This window comes from Sander lucioperca, chromosome 19 (assembly GCF_008315115.2).
Source record: "Sander lucioperca isolate FBNREF2018 chromosome 19, SLUC_FBN_1.2, whole genome shotgun sequence".
NCBI lineage: Eukaryota > Metazoa > Chordata > Actinopteri > Perciformes > Percidae > Sander > Sander lucioperca.
The window spans coordinates 23,336,901-23,357,975 of NC_050191.1; the positions used below are offsets into that span (position 1 = coordinate 23,336,901).

The following is a 21,075-nucleotide window of genomic DNA, read 5'->3' on the forward strand; positions in this document are numbered from 1 at the left end:
TGACACTCAACTTGCTTCACACGGGGGCCACTTTTGCAAAAAAAAACACAAGGCCAGGGGCCAATTAATATACAACTTGTGATGGCGCCTGGTATTAGCAACCTTGCATACAGCAATTGCCATTTGGCAAATTAAACACAGCGGTTTAAGATTGGTATGAAGTGGGAAAATCAAGGCAAATTCATCTGTCTATTTTTATTGAATGGCCTGTTTTCAACCTTTCAAGTGGCAAATCCAGTCGCAGCAGCTCGCACAGGTCAGGTGTACGCAGGGGCGTTTCTAGGATTTTAGGACATCCGGAGACTAGCCCGGACCTGTCGGGGTCCAGGGGATCCAGGGCAAAAGGTCCGCCAGATGACAAGCACTGGCAGCATGGAGGGAAGGCCGGCGCCATTCATCTGCATGTACTGTGCTGCAGTAACGGAGAGACGGACTCGGGCAGGCTTCGAACTCATGATGTGAGCAGGGTGGAGCGGGAGATAAGGCTAAGCTCCCAACATTTAAAAAAATCCGCTTTGCACTCCATCCAAAACCCACCCGGTCTCTGTCTGGCACCTTATTCACATTCAAAGTCCAAAAAAAAAATTCCAGTGAAAATTCATTTATTTTTATTGCGAATTAGAAAATGGCTGCGGGCTACCCGGCACGGGCCATAGGTTGAGTATCACTGCTATACAGTGTCGTTCAGAGCTCTATTGAAGACCAAATATGTTTTAAAAGTGTATCTTGTTGTAAAAAAAAAAAACATCTTTTGGTAGCATTTTGAATATTAAATCTGCATAACTAATTTGCACTCCTTTGTGTGTAACTTATTTTACTTCAGCAAAGAGACAACACACATTTATTCGGTCTACCAACCATCCTCTACAACATTTATTCATTTCATATCATCAGTCCTCAATAATCATGTATCGTAAATAAATAACAGCGTTGTAGAGCTAAACACAGCAAATAATCATATACATTCATTTATATAAATTAGGTAATCTTATTATATATTTATATATCCAAGATGACTGCACAGTACATGTGAAAATGAAACAAAAATGTTTACATTAAAACAATTTAACTATCAGTGTAATATACACTAATGAACAACTTTCCAGCGGCGTCACTGGAATACGTGGCTTTGTGAATTCACTTCATCCCAGGTCCAGGTCACACATTACTCAAATCTTCCATTGTTTTGGAGCTGATGCTTTGTTTCCTGTGGGAGACATCAATGTGTTACATTAATATTAGCAGTGGTGGAAAGTTACTAAGTACATTTACTTAAGTACTGTACTTGAGTACAGTTTTGAGGTACCTTTTTTCATACTTCACTACTCCAACTTTTCAGAGGCAAATATTGGACTTTTTACTCCACTACATTAATCTTACAGCTGCAGTTATTGGTTCATTTTCTGATTAAGATTCTACATGCATAACATAATCACATTTTAATATATTAATAAAGTGAAATCTTTATTTTGTAACATAAATTGGACACAGAGAGGAGCTAACCAGCCATGTAACACTTACATGCGTTTAGCATTTCCATAAAATTGGGGGACTCTCTAGAGTCACAATAAAGAAAGAAAGAGAGCGCCTGAGATATCCTGACTTTAATTCTTTGGTATGGGCCAGGCTCCTACTCCTACAATTCCCATGTTGCAACTCAGAGGTGTCTTGCATTAGACCCTGATTGCCTCATAAGTGTCCACTTTTTTCAAACACAGTTTGTAATGCAGGCTTTCTGTTGAAGATGTTAAGTCTCAAACCCAAGACAAACTTTCTAAAAGAAAATAACTCTGATGATATCATCAGGGTTATTTTTTTTCCCCTCCGGAGGTACAGAAGACATTTATACAACTGTATTTACAGGCTGAACAGAACTCCTCATGATGAGTAAACTGAACTTAATGTGAAAATTGAATGGAGACCAACTTTTTTTTTTTCTCAGGTGTACATTTATGATTTCTGCTCACCGTAGCTCATCCAGGCAGAGTCTGTTCCTGAGCCGTACGTCTTCGGTGATAGGATAGAGCAGTAGGATCATTAACCCCGTAACAATAAAGGCCACTGGGGCAGCACCAATCAGCAGCTTCAGGGTGTACACTACAGGAGCAGGCTGCTTGCAGGCGCCGGTGTCATACCCTGCAAATCTACACACACACACACACACACACACACACACACACACACACACACAGGAGACGCGCAGAGATCCAATTTAAACCCAGGTTACAGGAAATCGACATCCAGCCTGACGCTGCAATACTGCAAATGAGTAAACTCCACACCTTTCACATTATGAATCATACATCAGGTCTGGGGTTAATGCATTTCTGCAAGGTATCATGACACGCTAAGTGCAGTTACAGAGCATCATGGAGTATGTAAATGTATGGTGCATGTGGGATAGTAATGCAGACTCACTCCAGGCAGAGGGTGGACACCCCCAGGGAGATGCCTGCAGCAAACTTAGTGAAGAACACATAGAAGGAGTAGAAGATGGCTTCATGGCCTTTACAGTAGGGGTTAGCCAGTCTGAAGTCATCCACCACATCTGGCAGCATAGACCTGAATTGCACACACATACATGCAAAGTTGAATGCACACCAATCTATGTTTTTTTGCAGAATTTTGTGAGCATGTGTCCCTTGTTTTTAATTCTCAACATCGCTCTAAGACATGGTAAAATTCTAAGCCGATGCATGCCTAAGACCTCCCTCATGGTCTTACTCTAATCATCTTATACAAGATGGTAGCAGCTGGTGATGTTAGCTCTACTTATAGCGTTCTGATAAACTGGTGGGCTAAAATTACAGAGCTAATAACACGATTAGATGATGAGCAGCGGGCGGTACCACCGGCCTCGGCCCACAGAAAGGATAAACAATCGTCCCCTTCCAAAATAAACATGCCCCTGCGGGAGGCCCCTGTAATTGTGGGTTTTGAAAGGAGGGGACAAGAGATGAGTGAGGAGCGGAGGCGGCAATAGAAACGACTGGAAGACAGACACGGAGAAGAAGACTGCTTTTCCTCTGGCGGTGTATTAGCTCTGTGATGGTATAGAAGATTTATAGTAGACGCCGCCTCTGATTCATAAAAATGACATCACTTCCATGACCATGACATGACCTACGTGAATGGACAGGGCTCTCTAGGTACAGAGTCACCACTAACAGCAGGTTGGTGCACTATTGTGGTTTGACTAATGGCACTTTGCATCAAATCAAAGGGAACTAACATGAGCAGCACAACCACTGCACAGACAGACATATTGTAGCACTGCAGTTATATAAACAATGTCAGAGGTTTAGGGGATTTGGAATATTCTGAGGATATAAAATAAGCTGTAGCATATTTCTTTTAATCCCCATTGGGGTGGCCCGCTGAACATAAACTTGGCAGATGGTAGAGAGACGCCCTGGACAGTCCCAAATAGGGTTGACATTTTGACAGACTCTTACATTTCAATACCGCAGGCAACACAAAGAGTCTCCAGTCTACCTGGCTTGCCTGTATTTAAACTGCTAGAGGAAACTGGAACATCCGAGAAGAAGAAAAAAACTCTTGATTTATGTGATCTCATAATAGATTATTTTGCTCAAATATTTAAAAAATGTTTTGTTTATTTACAATTTTGGTGTTTTTAAATAAATGTTGATCCTATAAGTGACATTTTGCCTAAATAATAATGTGGGAAGACCTTTCCCAGAAAATGGTGGAAAAGTGTGTTACCTTCACTGCAAACTGCGAACAACAAGGAAACTATCATATGTGGATCTAGATAGATCTAAGGACATAAAGACAATAGACCAAGAAAGGTATCTTGATTCCCATCAAATATAGCTAAATTGTTACGAATAAAAAGTGACAAAAATGATGATCCTCTCGAGTGAAGTATGATCTGATGTGCTCTGAAAGTCTTACCATGGCAGCAGTAGCGAGGCAGCCACACTGAGTCCAGAGGAGACAGCCACAACGTAGGCCACCACAACATTGGGGATGAAGACCAGCATCATGGTAAAGGGCATGATCCACTAGATAGACGGAAAGAGTAATTTAAAAAAACAAGTCTTACAGATGAGGATGCCACGTTGCCAACTTTGTCCGCAAAGATGGAACAGAGTGTAATAGTCAGCGTTAAAAGCTACCAAAATAAAAACAGTATACTCACTGTGATACCGCAAAAAGCTGCCGTCTTCTTCCCAAACCTCTGCAGAAACCACTGCCACAGCGGGATGCTTATCACTGCAGAAACCTGGGTAAACATGTGCAAACAATCATAAAATTGTACCAATGTTGAAAAATATCTATCTAGTGATAATGTAGTTATAGTTTTTAAAATCATACCACTATAACTCTGTATTTTACAGACAAGTTGCAAGTCATCTTTGATTACTTGTGAGGTGAATCAATGATAAAAGCTATTCTCACCAGGATGGTCAGCACAATATTCTGGAAGTGATCCCTCAGGTCGGCGGCGTAAGTGCAGAAGAGGACAAAGTTGCTCTGTACCAGCTGCAGAAATCAGAGATCAAACTTTCAGATATTCAGTCATGTCTTGTCTACTCAGCACTGTCGCTGGGTGCTCAGCTTGCTGCGCCGAGTGCCGAACCAAGTGACTGGAGAAGCTGCTGACGTTGTTTTGCAGTGATTTATTCCCACTCTGGGCTCACACGGATGACAACTGACACCGCCACGGAGATGATAGGAGGAAAATATACAGGAATAGATCCGATGCAAAAGTAGGAACAGTCTACAATAATTTAAACAGCCTAAACCCCAAGTGTGAAAACTGAATCATCTGCCTACAAGTGACAGACAAACAGCAAGAATGTGCTGCGCTGCTATCACTCTCAAGAGACTGAAAACATGCTTTAAACCGTGAGCTTTCAGTAAGTGCTCTTCTACATTGATCGAATCAACATCGAGCGCCAGCAATTCTTCGGCATTGTCAGGATTCCAGAACTCCATTTACTGTAACGTTGAGGGTCGTGTCTAAGAAGTGCTTTATAAATAAATTAGCTTTATACCTGAATGGCGACAGTGATGAAGAGGAATGCAGCCGTTAGAGTGAGGTATGGCCCGTGTCTCATCACCAGGATGAAGCCCTGATGGAATGAGATCTGCTTCTCTGTCCTTGGGGTGTACGGATCTGAAAACAGTAACACGTGGAATAAGAATATGAGTATGCAGCATATCCAATAACATGCGGGAAAAGAAAGGCGATGTGTTTGCTCACTGGCAATTCTGGAACTGCCCCTGCATTGCAGTGGATGCTGTTTGTCATTTAAAATAAAGATCAGAGAATGACAGCTAACACTGGCAGAGTCCCAAGTGGTTCAAAGACACACTCGCTGTGTGGAAAAAAATTAAAAAGATGCAAGGGAAAGTGTTACGTAGTATGCATCTCAGACCAATAACCCAAAGGGATGCCCCGCTGGCTACTAATTTCATCTCCAACTGTACTGGTTTAAATCCAAAATGTGTCTCATTAGGGCTGCAACTAACACTACTTTTCATCACTGATTTATGTGTTTAATCATTAGCCTATAAAATGCTGAAAATACAGTAAAACAAAAATGTATGTCACAAGTTCCCAGAGCCTAAGGTGACATCTTCAGATTGCTTGTTTTTATCTAATCTAACCACCCGTCCAAAACTCAAAGATGTTCCGTTTACAATGTTACAAAAAGGAGAAGTGCAACCGATGTTGAGTGTTGCACTTCAATAATGTTGGTGCACTCTCAAGAGACAGAATTAAAATAACAATGGTAAAAATCTAAGTCTCAAGCGCATTATGAGATAACCGCTTTAAATCATTCCTTGAATAATATACTTGTTGATTATGCTTTTTTTTTTTGTTTTGCTTTTATTTAATTGTTTCACTAATATAGTTCTCAGAACCCCAAAAAAGAAAAAAAGTCTCACCATCTCTCTCTTTGACTCCCAGGAACATCACCAATGTGCAGACAAGGAACACTCCTCCTACAACACCAGCAGCTATCATGTACACCTTCTTCTGCAGAGAGAAAGAACACACATGAAGCAACATCAATCCATCACTTCTTACACAGCACAGCACAATCCAGTCTATTTTAAGCCTTTTTCTCAATCTTTAATTCATAATGTTCTCAAATGCCTACAAAATTCAAATGCTTCATTTCGACATGCTATACATCCATTCTGGATATGGTCACGGTAGATGTCAGTTTTTACTCAACTGGTAGCTAGGTCTACATGTATTTTGTTCTTTCAGTTCTTCCGAGACGTTCTGTGTTGTTTTCCACATCAGTTAAAACTGCGCATTTCACTGTACAAATACAAGCATAAACAGGAGGAAACCTCAAGTACATCTGTATCCTAAAATACAGCCTTAACCATTTAATGCCGTACCCCGACAGGAACTACTCTGCCTTAAACAGCCTCTGTTTGTTTGCTATTTTTCCATGTGGCTCAGCCCAGCGGTTCATTATTATTTATGCACATCAAACACTCCCTGTTTCCGAAGGCAGAGCTAGTTTGCCCAGACGGTGTGCCACCCTCACCAGCGACCGCAGAGGAATGTAACGGGTGGCTGCAGAGGGTTGGCGTGGTGAGCAGGTCGCCCCGATAGGGTTCACCCAAAATCCATTGGAAAAGAACCATTTGAAGCCCAAATAGCTGCGGTGCAACCAAAATCCAACACAGGACAGTTTGGACTCATTTTATCTCCACAAAAAAATCCCATGATGGATTCCCAGCAGCAGTCGTGTTTATTCACAGCTCTGCAAACTGAAATGTGGATGTGAATGTGTCCTATCATGTTCCTTTCCCTCCAACTTTAGGCCAAGCTGCAGCCACCTTGAAGTAAAAGACTAATACTTCCAACATATTGAATCTGGAGTGCCTTGTTCCAAATGTTGTGGGTGGGATATAAATAGGCCTAATCACTTACAGACTGTGAAGACCCCTCAATGTGGGGGCCACAGTTTGGAGCCTGATGTGAGGGAGGAACTCCCTTTGTGGTCATAAGAGGGGAGCTGGCTCAGGATGTCGGGTTCAGATATCAAACAGTGGCGTCTCCTTTCAATCTCATGGGTTTCATGGATTAAAACATGAGGCCATTTTGGATGTCAGAACCTGTAGACAGTCTGTAAATATGGACCCAATTTCGAACAGTCCTCCTTTTCATTCAGCGTTGCTTTTTTCGACCCCCGGGTATTTAGCAGAAGTAAACCGCCTTGAGCACACAACGCAGATCCAAGTTAAGTGAGAATGCTGATGACAGTACGAGTTATTTTCAAAGTAACTCTGTGGCCTACTTTGAGCACACCTGGGCTCCTTGTTTGGCACGGCGACACTTACTGAGTGTGACAGGTAGTCCTGGGAGCGCACCAGTCTCGTGACGATCTCTGCCCCGCTGCTGTTGCCAAGGTAACTGGCAGACATGTTGTGAGGCGGGCAGTGCTTCAGAGTGTGAGCACTGGCCACAATCTGGCCCTGGATGGCAGCGCCCACAAGTGTCCCCAGCACTTCCATTGTCATTCCTGGCATCACACAAGAAAAGATCCAGCTATCAGTTCCAGCACTTACTTAAAGTAATTCACACATTCTTAATTCTGAACTGTTGCAAAAAGAACAGGACGATTAATTCAGCATTGCAGGCATTAAAAACTGTATTTTTCATATTAAAAGAGCTTACGGTAGGCAGTGGCTGAGTCTCTTTCCTTCTGGTCTGTGCTCAGGAACATGGTGAGAGCAGAATAAGGCACGTGGAAGCACTGCAAAGGAGCAGAAAGACACAGTCATGGCTCAGGTAAAAAAACAAGGCTGGCACAGCAGCAGTCAAACCATCGCACAAGGGTCATAATGGTGGAGAAAGATAATTCATTTTAAGTTGTTGTTTTTTAGATTTCTTAGCCTGGCAGCATGGCTCTAGTTGGTCGGTCCACCACTTTGGCCCAGACCAAATATCTTAGCAACTATTTAATGAATACGCCATGACACTTTGTACAGATATCCATGGTTCCCACATGATGAATCCTAATGACTTTGGCGATCCCCTGACCTTTCCTATAGCGCCACAATGAGGTTGACATTTTTGGTTTTGCGTGAAACAACTTTTGAATGGGTTGCCATACAATTTGGTACACATATTAATGTTCCCTTCAGGATGAATTATAATCACGTTGGCCATCCTTTAAAGGTCCCACATCATGCTAATGTTTAGGTTCATACTTGTATTTTGGGTTCCTACTAGGACATGCTTACTGTACATACTTTAATCTTCAAAAAAAGCGACACTTTCTACCTATATATAGTATAGTTGTGACATCACAACCGTACAGAAGTCCTGACGGCTCATTTAAAGGCACAGTTTCTGAATACGGGCCGTCTGCATTTCTCTGTCGATTGAGCGTTTTGATACTTTCACAGTGTTTATGTAGCACCTCGACCTGCTTGATAATTGAAATCTCACTTTTTACAATATGGGACCTTTACCTTTAAATCTAGCGCTATCATCAGGTCAAAATTTGAACGTGTCCAATACTTAGTTCTATGACTAAATGCCTGCAAGACTGATGCAATTCCCATAAGTCTTAGATGGTGAACATGGCAAACATTATACCTGCTAAACATTAGCATTGTCATTGTGAGCATGTTAGCATGCTGGCATTGTAGCTCAGCCTCACAGAGCCGCCAGCATGGCTTTCCACTCTCAGTTGTGTTAAAATATAACATTTGACTCAAAATCAAATGGCAACACCCATGATATCTTTAGATGTCTTTTATCTGAAAGTTGCTGTGAAAATGCAAAATATACACTGTATATCAAAAGCAATCTCTGCAGTTTCCATGTTGGCGAACCTCAACTCTCTGTTTTGTCCTTCCTCACCACCTCTCCCAGAGAATAGGCAAGCAAATCGAGTCCTGCTTCACTTTGTAATTTACACAAGAGCTCAGTCAGCACTGCGGAAGCCACGACGAAAATAAACGCAGCCGTGAAAGGATTTTCTTCAGCCGCTGGTTCTATGCAGCATGTCATTTATGGAGCCTTTACTGTATGCAAACATTTATAGAATTGAACCTGCTTAACCGTCCACTGCAGATGGAAGTGAGAACTAATAAATCTGATAGAAACCCACTATAGGTCATTATAGGTTGATTACGTGAACAGATGATGTATTGCATCCTAACCTCTGTTTACAGACTGTGACCCTCTGAGTGATAACAGCTGGCCTCTCCCAGCTTACTTCACACAAACACACATCCAGAGACAATGAAGGAAGGCTAAAAGTGGTAACCAGCATTTACCCAGCAAGAGGTTCCTGGCAAAACTGACCGTATACTTATCAAGTAGTTAGAATGACATGCCATTACAGCTCGCCGCAGTGTGGCTGTAGCGGTCCACACGCTCTGTAGCACATGTTATATGGGTTACCCCAGAGCAGAGAGGGAGAGAGATGAATGGTCCGGACCATAATAACAAAAGGCAACCTAAATAACTACACTTCCCTCTTTGAGGTGAGGTATCTAAGAGCTCTGGGCTCTAATCTGCTGCACGTCTAACAAATCAAAGTGTAAATCCTATCGGGAGCTGCCGGAGTCTGGCATGAGATGACTGTAATCATCTCCACTTTGTTGTTTGCAATGTTTGCCTCATTTTATCTATATGTTATGTAATTTTGTATCTGCACACTATGAGCTGCATCAATCAGAGCTTTTATCTCCCACTTGCAACCTGCTTGCACTGCGTGTGAAGTCCTGCTGAGTGATCTGAAGCATGCGTGCGCCATTTCACATTCCTTAAACATCAAATGTATTTCTGAAAAGAGCATTTGTACTTACAGTGATGAGGGTTTGGTAGAGGCAGTAAAAGCCTAGGTACCAGAAGAACCTTCCGCTGATGAAAGGAGGAACAAACCAGAGGTAGAAGTAGGAGACCACCAGAAACGGAGTGCAACCCACCATCCTAGAGAACACAGACATATGCCAGGTGAGACTAATGCATAAATGTTCATTTGAAGCACAAATATCACAATTTGTTTTCAGATACAATTATCTTAATTACATGTCATGATTTGTTTCAAGTTATTACGATTCTAAGCTATCTCCAAGCAGCCGCCATCACCATTTTAAGCTGTCAGAGTAGGGATGACAGTGGTTTTGTTATGTAATATTCATAGCAGTGCAGTGTTCAAATCAGGCCATATTTCTAGCAGATTACAGGGAGGCTAAGCTGACTGCTAAATGATTATGTTGTTGTAAGTATGATAGGAATCTGTCCTGGGAGGGATGGGCAAGCAGGGAAATATCATAATATTTCAAACCCACATAGCGTTCAAAGATGAACACACACACACACACACACACACACACACACACACGCACGCATGCATGCGCGCGCACACACACACGCACACACACGGATATTCAGTACACACTCAAGCAAACGCAGCATGAAGCAATTCTGCTGTGTTGTGCTTTTCTCAGAGCTTGGAGTGATACGTGGGCCATGTTTAATTCATAGGTAAACAACTGGTATGTGTCATTATGTTAAAGTGAACAGCTGTGTGTTTTTGAAATGAAGCAAAACGGGGGGGGGGTTCATGGATGATCAACCGTATGACTTTTCTGCAAACACCAATATATCATTCACCCTCTCATTTTGCTTTAAAGAGCAAATGTGAATGTTTGTCACGCGGTGTTGAGCCAGGAGCAGCTGTAACATCAGCACATCTGCAGGTAGAAAAAGGTTGACTGTTGGCATTTTTGGTGACTGTGACAAAACCTGCAGGGGTTCTGAACTCTGACCCGCTCTGCAGCAGGAGTTATAAACAGAGAAAGTGGGAGAAAGAGGTAGAGAGAGGCAGGGAATGGTCATTTCTAGCATCGTCCAGCCCTCCCACCTCACTCTCCTCCTGATTGTTTGCTCAAACAAAGGCGGCTGACAACGCTGGTGCTGCAGTATTGACCGCTTGGTCATGGGAAGCGATGAAAGGGCCCCGGGGTCGATGAATGGGACAGTCAGAATGTTCCTGCAAGATGACTGTGTTTGGGGAGAGGCAACAAAGGCACATGCGCCAAACACATATTTTCTCACGCATCAGGCATGGGTGAATACATATTTACACCTGTCCCAATAATCGGCACAGTCTTAATTAAGCCAGGACGGGTTTTTAGGAAGCTGGCACACATATTTCTCGCCTCTCTGACTTGTTCAGGACACTTGCAGAATGTTAATTAGATGGTGTGCAGTGGAACAGAGGGGATTAACTGTAGCAGAGGTCTGGTGGGTGTGAGTTGATATTGGGTTTAGTAGTGTTTATACACTCCACTACATTTCAGTGGGAAATATTGTACTCCAACACATGATTTACTTTCCAAATTAAGATTTACAAAAAAAAACATATATATTGATAATTTCATAAAATAAAATCTAATGTTAAAGATTAAAACCTAAACAATCTAATACACATACTGTATTTTATCAATCACAGGGGCCAAATAAGTATTTTGCTGAAAATACTTTAATAATAATACAATAACTTTAATTCAGGTTCTTAGTGCTAATTGTTACTTGTAATGGAGTATTTGGACATTGTTGTATTGGTACTTTGATATACCATCACTGTCACCTTGTCTTTCTCTAGCGGAGACAATATTCTATGAGAGAAAAAAGCTTCTACTTGCCACTGGGCTTGTGCATTACTACAATCACAAAATAATAAACAGGGCAGTACCCAAGAGGGCGTTTTGGGCCAAATGACTCCATCCTAAAGAACTCCAAGATAGAAATCACTTCATGTCTGGCTGTAGATGTGACAGCCAGAGGGGGAAAATCACTTCCTGTTGGATGGGCAGAGGGGACTTTCCAAACAGGGTCAAAACTGAGGGAGTGTCTTGCCATCTCATCACAAATACTGATGGACACACGTTTAAAATACCCATGTATACCACATACATACACACACACACACACACACACACACACACACACACACACACACACAAACACACACAACACACAACACACAACACACAACACACACACAACACACACACACATATACACACCTACAGCTTCACGTGGGTAATCAAAGCTGATTTAACAGCCATCAGCATCTGTCTGCTATTGAGCGCCTGGCTGGCCACAGTGGACTTGGTCCCCTTCCAGCTCTGTCAGCTTGTGTGTAATCTATGCTGTATAATGCAGTAGGCATTAGATACTGAATGTGTAATTACAGTAAGTGTCTCGCTAGTGTGTTTAAAAGACATATACTGCACACATGCCGCTTATAAAATCATCTTTGCGAAAGGGGATTTATGAAAATGGATGGTAATAGCTTTATATAATCCACAATCATAGAGCCACAACGTTAAATTGCACCGAAAGGCTGTGAGATATTGAGCCTACAAAGAAACAGATGGATGATGCCCAAAAGTGAAACGAGGTGTCACATAAATGTATTAAAATGTCAACGAGCAGCACGATGGCAACACGATTTATGAAAGAATGCCGATGAACTTCCTTGTCCATTGTTGTCTGTCCTCAAAAGGCAAAAGGCAGCTCACGCCCTTGAAGCATACAGTATGTAAAGCTCATCAGAGGGAGTGCGGGAACAGTGTAATTAAAGCACAAAGGCTATTTATTCAGCCCAATCCTCAGGTGAGAGGCTCAGGCCTGAGAATAATTTCAAAACCAGCCAGAACTGGAGCACAGGATTTGTTTTTGTTCTCATTTTACACAAACATTAGCATGATGTAGCGGCCATAATTATGTCTGAGAGATGGGAGCAAACCAAAACAAGTTTCATAATCTGTCGACAAATTACAGTCCTTTACGCAAGCTTAGCTGTATGTCAACAGCAGCATAAAAGAAGGATCATTTAGCTTAGATAAACAAATAAATACTAGTTTGCTTTTTTTATTCAATTGCTTACATTCCATCCTTTTCTAGGTTACAGTCAAACAATACAATGTTGTGAGTTAATTTTATTTGTTAGCCCAGGGAGTCATTCCTCATCATTTTCTTTTGTGTCAATATCTTAAAAACAGTAATAGTCCTTCCCTTAAGAACTGTCTTATTATCAATATTTGTGTGCAATCATATGTTTTGAATCTAATTTTGTCAGAGCTGCCTAGCGCTACCTTTGAGCCAATGAAAAATTCTAAATGTAGAAATGCGGGGAATAGCAAGAAAAGGAGTAAGAGAAAAAACAATGACTGAAATGACAACGATGGAGATTCCTTCATAGTGTGAGCAGGGAGCTCACCAGGGCATGAGTCTGCCAATCTTGGTCCATCTGCTCTTTGTAATGAGGAATCCGACTACGGGGTCGCTCACTGCACCCCAGGCTTTACCGATGAACAGCACCATGGAGGCCTGGAAGGCGTTGATCTGCAGAGCAGAACAGGGACAGACTGGAGTTAAAAACACACCCATGTATTCACATACATGAGCCACATACACGCTTTCTAATTCTCTTTGTCCTCAAACCCATTACCTGAGCGACATCAAGCAGGTAGATTTGCAGGAAGAAGGCAGTGGCGCTTGCAGCCACCTCCTTGGGCGCGCCGCCGATGGCGAAACACAGCTTACTGCATAATGTCAACTTTTGGCCCAACTCAGTCTGTGAAGACAAAGGTGACAAGGGAGAGGGAAAAAATATGAATAAGATAACGGTGGCCTTGCAGGTCAGGTTGCTAATGAGCAAATTCATTTTTCTCCTCCGCAAGCATTCTGATGAAGAATCTCATTCCAAGTGGGAACAGGAAAGGACGCCACCCACTGAAAAATGTACTATAACTGCTTACTGTTGAGGTTTAAACTAACTATAAGGTAATTGCTTTCAACATGGTTATGGATTTATGGACACACATTGTTTGCAAGTTACATATTCATGGTAACCATTCATTCAAGGCCAATAGATGTCATTGAAAAGAATATATTCAGTTTAAATTGAGCATGCATTTATATCATATTTTCCTCCTACTCACTCCTGGAACAGGAGTATAAATACAAAATGTGTCACTGTTAGCCAACATGCATGGATGATTCAGTCATAACATGATCAACTGTATGTTTCTGTTTTGGAATATAGTGTTTTAATGAACGCCCTAAAATCCAACTAACTAAACTAAGCTAAACTTTAGACTATACTTCCCAGACACACCAACGTGAAGCAAGGTGTGTCGCTTTCAAATAAATGAAGTCATTAGAACAGACTTATGACTCATAAATATTGAAACCTGTAGTCATACATAGTCTGAATCCTTTCGAATTCTATTTCAGGTGCTCCTAAAATAACATTCCTTCTCATCTTACTGTAATGTCGCAACGATTCAGTGATTCAGTGAAATGCAAAGAAAACTAGGAGTAGTTGCTAAAGTGCAACCACGTCACACTGCAGCTATGATGTATGTGGAAGATGAGTTAGACGGTGATCTATTTCTTCACGAATTCCACTCCATTAAAAACACGCAAACAACAATCAGGACAACCTTAAATCATCAATCTTCCTGTAGTTGCGTCTCCGTAAATGATAGGTTTCTCTAGCAGACAAAAAAAACCATGCTCATGTATAAAATATGTGTGCGTATGATGTGTGTGTTACAGTAAAATAGATTAGAGAGGATTAGATGGAGACCCCCTGCTGGCTGTTTGCATTTTGGTCTTTCTGCGCAGACACTGAGGCACATGGAGCAGCCTAAGAAACCCACAAGTCATCCACAGCTCCGTTTCCCCTCACCGTGCTCTGCCAAAACCATCAGGCACGTGACTGTGTGTGTGTGTGTGTGTGTGTGTGTGTGTGTGTGTGTGTGTGTGTGTGTGCGCGTGCATGTGTGTGCAGCAGGAAGAGCAAGCTTTCATCTTCACACATGAATAAGGCGAGACACCACAGTCTAGGGAGCCCAATATTTACGACTGTCTCCGGGGCTGTGCAAAACCTTTCCCTTTCCCCCCCGTTCTGTATAACCTTTGGTGTCAGACACACTCTCTCTCACACACACACACACACACACACACACACACACACAAAACAGTGTCACTCTACATCTAGAGTCTAGGCTTGGCCCACAGCTACTCTCCTCCGAGTTTTATGAAGAGGGGAAATCACCAAAGTAAACGCAGCCGCGACCGACACACTGTTATTATCCGGCCCACGTTTTCTCTTCATCCTTTTTTTGCCCCATCGAAACATGGAGGAGTTGGAGAACGACAATTACCAGGAGGGAGGTGTGTAATTATTCAATCGCAAGACAAGCGGGTCAGAGGTAAGTAAAGGCTGCGCGGCGGTTTCAACTTCAAAACTCTCTCTTCTTCCACTCTCGCTGCAATTACCCCTAATTGGAGAGAACAATTAAAGTCTTTGGTGTCTAGAGAACGCTGCTTAACTGATGATGTGCAAAAATACTCCAGTGCATCCAGCACTACTCTCTTTCTCTCTCTCTAAACTGTCATTGTCGCCCTCGAACCACTAACTCTCAATCTTTCATTGCTTAGTTCTTATCATCAAAGACGATAAGCAGGATATCCCTTCTACTGTTGTCTGGATGCACAAACAGCACCACTAATACACAATTCAACACACACACACACGCACGCGCGCACACACGCACACAGACGCACACACGCACACACGCACACACACACATACACACGCACACACACACACACACACACACACACACACACACACACACACACACACACATACACACACACACACACACACACACACACACACACACACAAACACACACACTTGCATACACACGCACACACACACACACACACACACACACACACACACACACACACATGCAGAAACACTGGCTGGGACTAAAGGGAGCATCTGCAAAGTTCTGACTGTCAACAAGCAAGGGACAAGGACAGATAAGACTAATCTCTAAAGTTAATGAATCCTTAACCGCTAGAGGGAAAACAATTTAAAATGTCTGAACTGCACCGCAAGTGATTTAAATCAGGATTGAGGATAATTCTAGTGCAAAGAAGGGAGGAAGAAAAAGCCTCTTGAGCCAGCTCAGCTATATTCTCCGAATAAATGTGTATATGTAATGTATGGTGTTACACAGTTAAGCTGGTAAAATGGACCCATAAAGATGTTGCCTGGTGATGCTGGCTAAACACGCTGGGAATCGATCCAGAAAATCTAAAGATGGGCAGAATTTAGAGCCAGTCGTTTAGTCATTCTCCAAAAAATTCTCCGCATGCGAGTCAAAGTGACAAAGCTCTGTACTTTAGTGATGAATCAGGAGGCTCTTTATGTGAAATTTGCTGTGGCAGTTTACTGACCATGGATCCATCATTTAGTCTCATTCACAGAGGGAGAAACTGCTTTCATCTATAATGTCCCACTTAGTCATCCGATCCGACCTTATTTGACTTATCTTATACATACAACTTCAAAATTCCTTTTGTGGTCCTAGTTGTTCAGAGAAACATGCAAGTCTTAGTTTTGTTCATATTCACTTTACTGTAAGTCAATTTAAAAATTCTAGTAATATTTAAAGAAATGAATAGCACATTTGCAGCCTTAGTAGCATGTACTGTGTGGGGGTTAAACTTGTAGTTTTAAGAGAACTTGCTGTGTATATTGAAGACATGTTACAGTAAGTCAGGGTTGTTTCCTTTGATTTGAACAACAATGCTAACCACAATGAAAGTTAGTGTCCACTTCAGTTCCTACTTTGTACTAGCGCTGGCCCAAAAGTGGAGCAACAAGAGCAGCTTGGAGCAGCAAGGTCTTTGGTGCGAATAAAAACTTTAATCTTTATACTGAGAAAATAGTCAAGGTTCCATCCAAATATAGTACAAACTCATTTCCAGGAAATTGGCTGAACAAAATGCAAACGAATGTGCCATGTTTCATCCACTACTCTTATGTTAATGTTAATTCTCTAGTTCACATTCAAGTTCTGCCATCTTCGGGGAAACTTCCTTCACAATGGTTTGTTTTTAGTAAAATTAAAATCTTGTGTCAAATCCATTGAGTCAAAATAAAGAAATACTGCAGATTAGCTAGAGGTTTGGCAGAGATGAGGCAGTTGCAGAACTGGTTAGATCGAGTGATGTAACGCTGTTTCATGGGAAACCTAAGTCAATGTAGCCAAACAGAAAATGAGTGACTAACAGCCATAGTATTGCATTACGACAGTATCTGAAACACTGTCTGCATAATGTGGTATCTACCTAAATAAAATGGCAATGCACCTTTGTAAAGCCTTGGTTCTCTGTCTTTACAGCCTTACAGGCCATGACATCCTGAAGAGTATCAATCTGAACACACAGCTTCTTCAAAATCCATCCGGCACAACAAATGAAAACACACTAATACACAAAAGATGTGCTCGCTTCACAGACTTATCACCTTCTAGCACTCAAATAGCAATCATCCATTACGATAAAGAACATAAGATCAAACAAAAAAATGAGAGGAATGTCAACCCTGTCGTCTTTGCGAGTAAGTCATCCCTTTCTACTGTCTATTCGCTGTCATGCTTCCTATCATGGCTGTGATTACTCATCACTCCATCACTTAAATTCACAGATCAGGCAAAAGAAAGCAATCATCTACAGCAGGTCATCCCATCAATGGGAACAACCTTTCTCAACTGAAAACAATCAACTTCACACACTGAATCTACTGGTGGATTACAGTTCACACAGGAAAACAATGCAGCTGATTAATCACAAACAGATAAGCGACTAAAGAAATCACACTTTCAATCTTTTTTTCCCTCTCCATGCAATCATGTGAAGTCACTCGCAGCCAAACTAAGCCGCAAAGCACACCAGATGAGATTGAACATTCTCACTCAGATTTAGTGTCTCACTTTGCAGCAAGGGTACAAACAAGGGTTACACACAGCGTGTCATTACATGTGATAACAACAATAGAAAAGAAGCAGCAGAAACAGGTGAGCTTACCTGCTGAGGAGTTTTGGGGAACAGCGGTTCAGTTGGCTTGATGAGCTTCCCTGCAGAGCCCTGCGCTCCCTTCTCTCCCTTGGCCATGGCTGAGAGACTGTGTGTGAGGCGACAGCCGTACTTCTGCGACTGTGTGTGCGAGGGAGTGTTGAAGTGAGTGTGACTGTGACTCCTCGTTTGAGCGAGAGTACGAGGAGCCTGCCACTGGGTGGTGTGTGTCAGAGGCTGAAACTGGATGTGGCTCTGACTCCGGGTGTGTGTGTGGTGCGCGTGAGTGATGGCTCCAGAGGCTGGGAGCTCCTCCTGCTCCTCTGTGACAACTCTGCCGCTTTCTGCCGCCATTCACATGCTGTTGTTGCTCTGGAATGAGGCCAGGAGGGAAGGGCAAAGTCAGACAGGCAGTGGTGGTGGTGACACACACACACACACACACACACACACACACACACACACACACACACACACACACACACACACTCAATGACAGGCATGTACTGCAACATACAAGCACAAGAATGCAGGCACATAAACACACAGACAAAGACTTTGGATGCATGAAAAAAATGCACAAGAGCAAAGTTGAATACAGATGTAGGAGAATGTCACAAGAAATCACACACACACACACACACACACACACACACACACACATGCTGACACTCTAGCTTAAGCAACCTTTTTTGAATATACAGCCTATTAAAAGTCAAATGTCAGTCATGTTACCATCACCTATTGCTGTATTTGACTGCTTGCACAGCTGGCCGTGATTGAGAAAGAGATAGCAGGGGCACAAAACGCACAAAAACGCGAACATGTCCCGTGCAGGAGTGTGTTGTCTGCCCCTCATACTATTACTGTAAGTGCATCCATAAAACAACCATTCTGTACACCTGATAAGAACCTTGAAACCAGAAAAAAAAAGGAGGAGAAAACACAATTAGGACCTTACCCCGTGCTGATGGAAAAGCAGCCGGTGCTGTCAGTGGTTGTAGTTCGGTAGTTAGTTAGTTTTGGTCCATGCAGTGATCTGCCAGTCAGCCAGACAGTCAGGCAGGCAGGATGAGAAGGAGACTGCGGACGATGGAGATGGTCTGCGCGTCTCCACTCTCGCTTGTTTTCAGCCTGCGGTGACGGAGCTGCGCCCTGCAGCGGCCGCCGCGGTGTATGACACTTAAAACGGATTGCCCGTGCGCCTGTGTGCATCTGTGAGGAGATTATGGCAGGCGGTGGTTTGACACAGGCAGTGTGTTTGTTTTGGATGGGAAAGCACTGCAGTGAGACAATGCAACACAAATTATATTGTTTCTAAAACATTTCACAGAGGTTAATATATAGGCCTAGTGTTTGATTTGTGAGATAGTGACATCATTGTGGTTGTTTTTAATCAGGTGTGATAATCCTACAATCTCAATCCTGTAATATTCTACACTTGATATAAGATAAGCATCAATATGCTTACTGGTTATTTTCTCGGCAGTTGTGTTAATGTTTACGCATGGAATGCCGATCCCCCGCTTGGTGATAGCCTACATTTGTTTTCAAACTTTCACCTGTCTCAAATGAATATTGTTATTCATTATTATCGTCGCGCTGATATCCGGTCGTGCATATCTTGAAATGTCATTTTTAATGAAGTGGTGCACGCGGAATGTCGAAAATGCAGTTTGGTTTCATTTCCGTCACGCAGAATGACCTGTGCAATTCTTTGGAACAAAGAGGCGGAAAGGTGTGTGTGTGTGTGTGGGAAAAAAAACTCAACAAGGATGACATCTAACAAACATCTAATTACATATTTCCCACACAGCAGCATCGCCAGATAATCATTATGGTATACACATCAATCCTACTGCAAAATAGTTTGTAGTACAGTAAGTGTAGTTGGTTTGTACTTATAATAGTAGCTTTTAAATTAGTTTAACATAGGCTAAGATTTTACATTCCAATACAAGGTAGCCCAGTGTGTGTGTGTGTGTGTGTGTGTGTGTGTGTGTGTGTGTGTGTGTGTGTGTGTGTGTGTGTGTGTGTGTGTGGTAGGCATACTTAAAGGGGTACTCCAGTGGTTTGTTATTGCACTTTCATAAAACTGAGGGACTCACAAGAATGAAAAATAAAAACATTTTCAAGATAAAGATCATTTTTGGAGACTTTTAGTTCCCAGAATGGGTTTAGCTCCAAAAATCGCCTTATCCTTCATTTTCCCATAATGCAACTGGACAATGTCTGTCATTAAAACCTGGTCGCAACATTAAAACTGGTAATTTCGCCGGAAAATAAAATTAATTACAATGGAATCGCAGAGATTAGTGGATTCACTCACTGTGCGTATTTTGACCCGAAAATGAGTCATTAACCAACAGCAAGCCTTGACAGTGCTGAGCTTGACCTGAAAGTCCAAAATGGAGGAAGCAATTGTCGCTCATTAGTTGTGTTGCACTATTCACTTTTATTTAACCTCCTCTTGTAGAGTATATACTGCTAAAAAAAAACACACCCAAATGCTTTGCAGTGGCCTAGTTACGGAAGAGGATTAGGGCCACATGTGAAAAACTTTATTCTAAGAATTCTGAGATTAAAGTCAGAATTCTGACATTATTCTCAGAATTCTGACTTTAAACTCAGAACTCAAATACATTTTTTCACATGTGGTTCTAATCCTCTTCATACCTAGTTGATGATACTCTACGGTCTCTTGAATTAACTGTGTGAATTTACTGTCCCGTTAGCAACTGAGCTCATTGGTTCCCTCTCCAATAAAATCTTTTTGAATGAAATCATGTACAATGCTCAGAACTAGCATTAAATGCTGAAAAGGAGTAAATGGTACAGTTCCTAAAAAATAGAACCTCGGGGGAGCTATTGTGACTGTCTTATGTTAGCATGTCCTGCTAGGGTGTTGGAGGTTAGCTTGCCAGCTACAGTAGTTTAACGACTAGCCCTGCGAGTAGTCCCTACGTCGCCAAGCCTTAAAAACCAAATATTTCTGTGGCCGGGTTAGCTCAGTTGGTAGAGCAGGCGCACACATGTAGAGGTTTACTCCTCGACGCAGCGGCCGCGGGTTTGACTCCGACCTGCTGCATGTCATTCCCCCCTCTCTCTCCCCTTTCATGTCTTCATCCTTCCTGCTACACCCTGTAACTCCCTGCAGT

The 21,075-nt window shown here is 42.3% G+C and overlaps 1 protein-coding gene across 3 annotated transcripts; it reads right to left on the reverse strand.

The window, feature by feature from the left end:
- Positions 1-585: 585 nt before the first annotated feature.
- Positions 586-19,119, reverse strand: mfsd2b (major facilitator superfamily domain containing 2B). Of its 3 annotated transcripts, none has more exons than XM_035995212.1 (15): positions 18,901-19,119; positions 17,930-18,290; positions 13,482-13,607; positions 13,251-13,375; positions 9,823-9,946; positions 7,676-7,754; positions 7,339-7,520; positions 5,923-6,013; positions 5,025-5,146; positions 4,426-4,509; positions 4,166-4,249; positions 3,919-4,028; positions 2,419-2,562; positions 1,968-2,144; positions 586-1,207 (listed from the first exon to the last, which is right to left on the reverse strand). In XM_035995212.1, the coding sequence occupies exons 2-15, from the start codon at positions 18,269-18,271 to the stop codon at positions 1,159-1,161; spliced, it is 1,839 nt and encodes a 612-aa protein (XP_035851105.1). In that variant the 5' UTR covers positions 18,272-18,290; positions 18,901-19,119; the 3' UTR covers positions 586-1,158. The 3 variants fall into 3 exon arrangements, with proteins under 3 accessions (XP_035851105.1, XP_031143890.1, XP_035851106.1); XM_031288030.2 differs by having other exon boundaries at positions 17,930-18,289; positions 18,879-19,047; XM_035995213.1 differs by lacking the exon at positions 586-1,207 and having other exon boundaries at positions 1,964-2,144; positions 17,930-18,289; positions 18,879-19,047.
- Between the last annotated feature and the right edge of the window lie 1,956 nt (positions 19,120-21,075).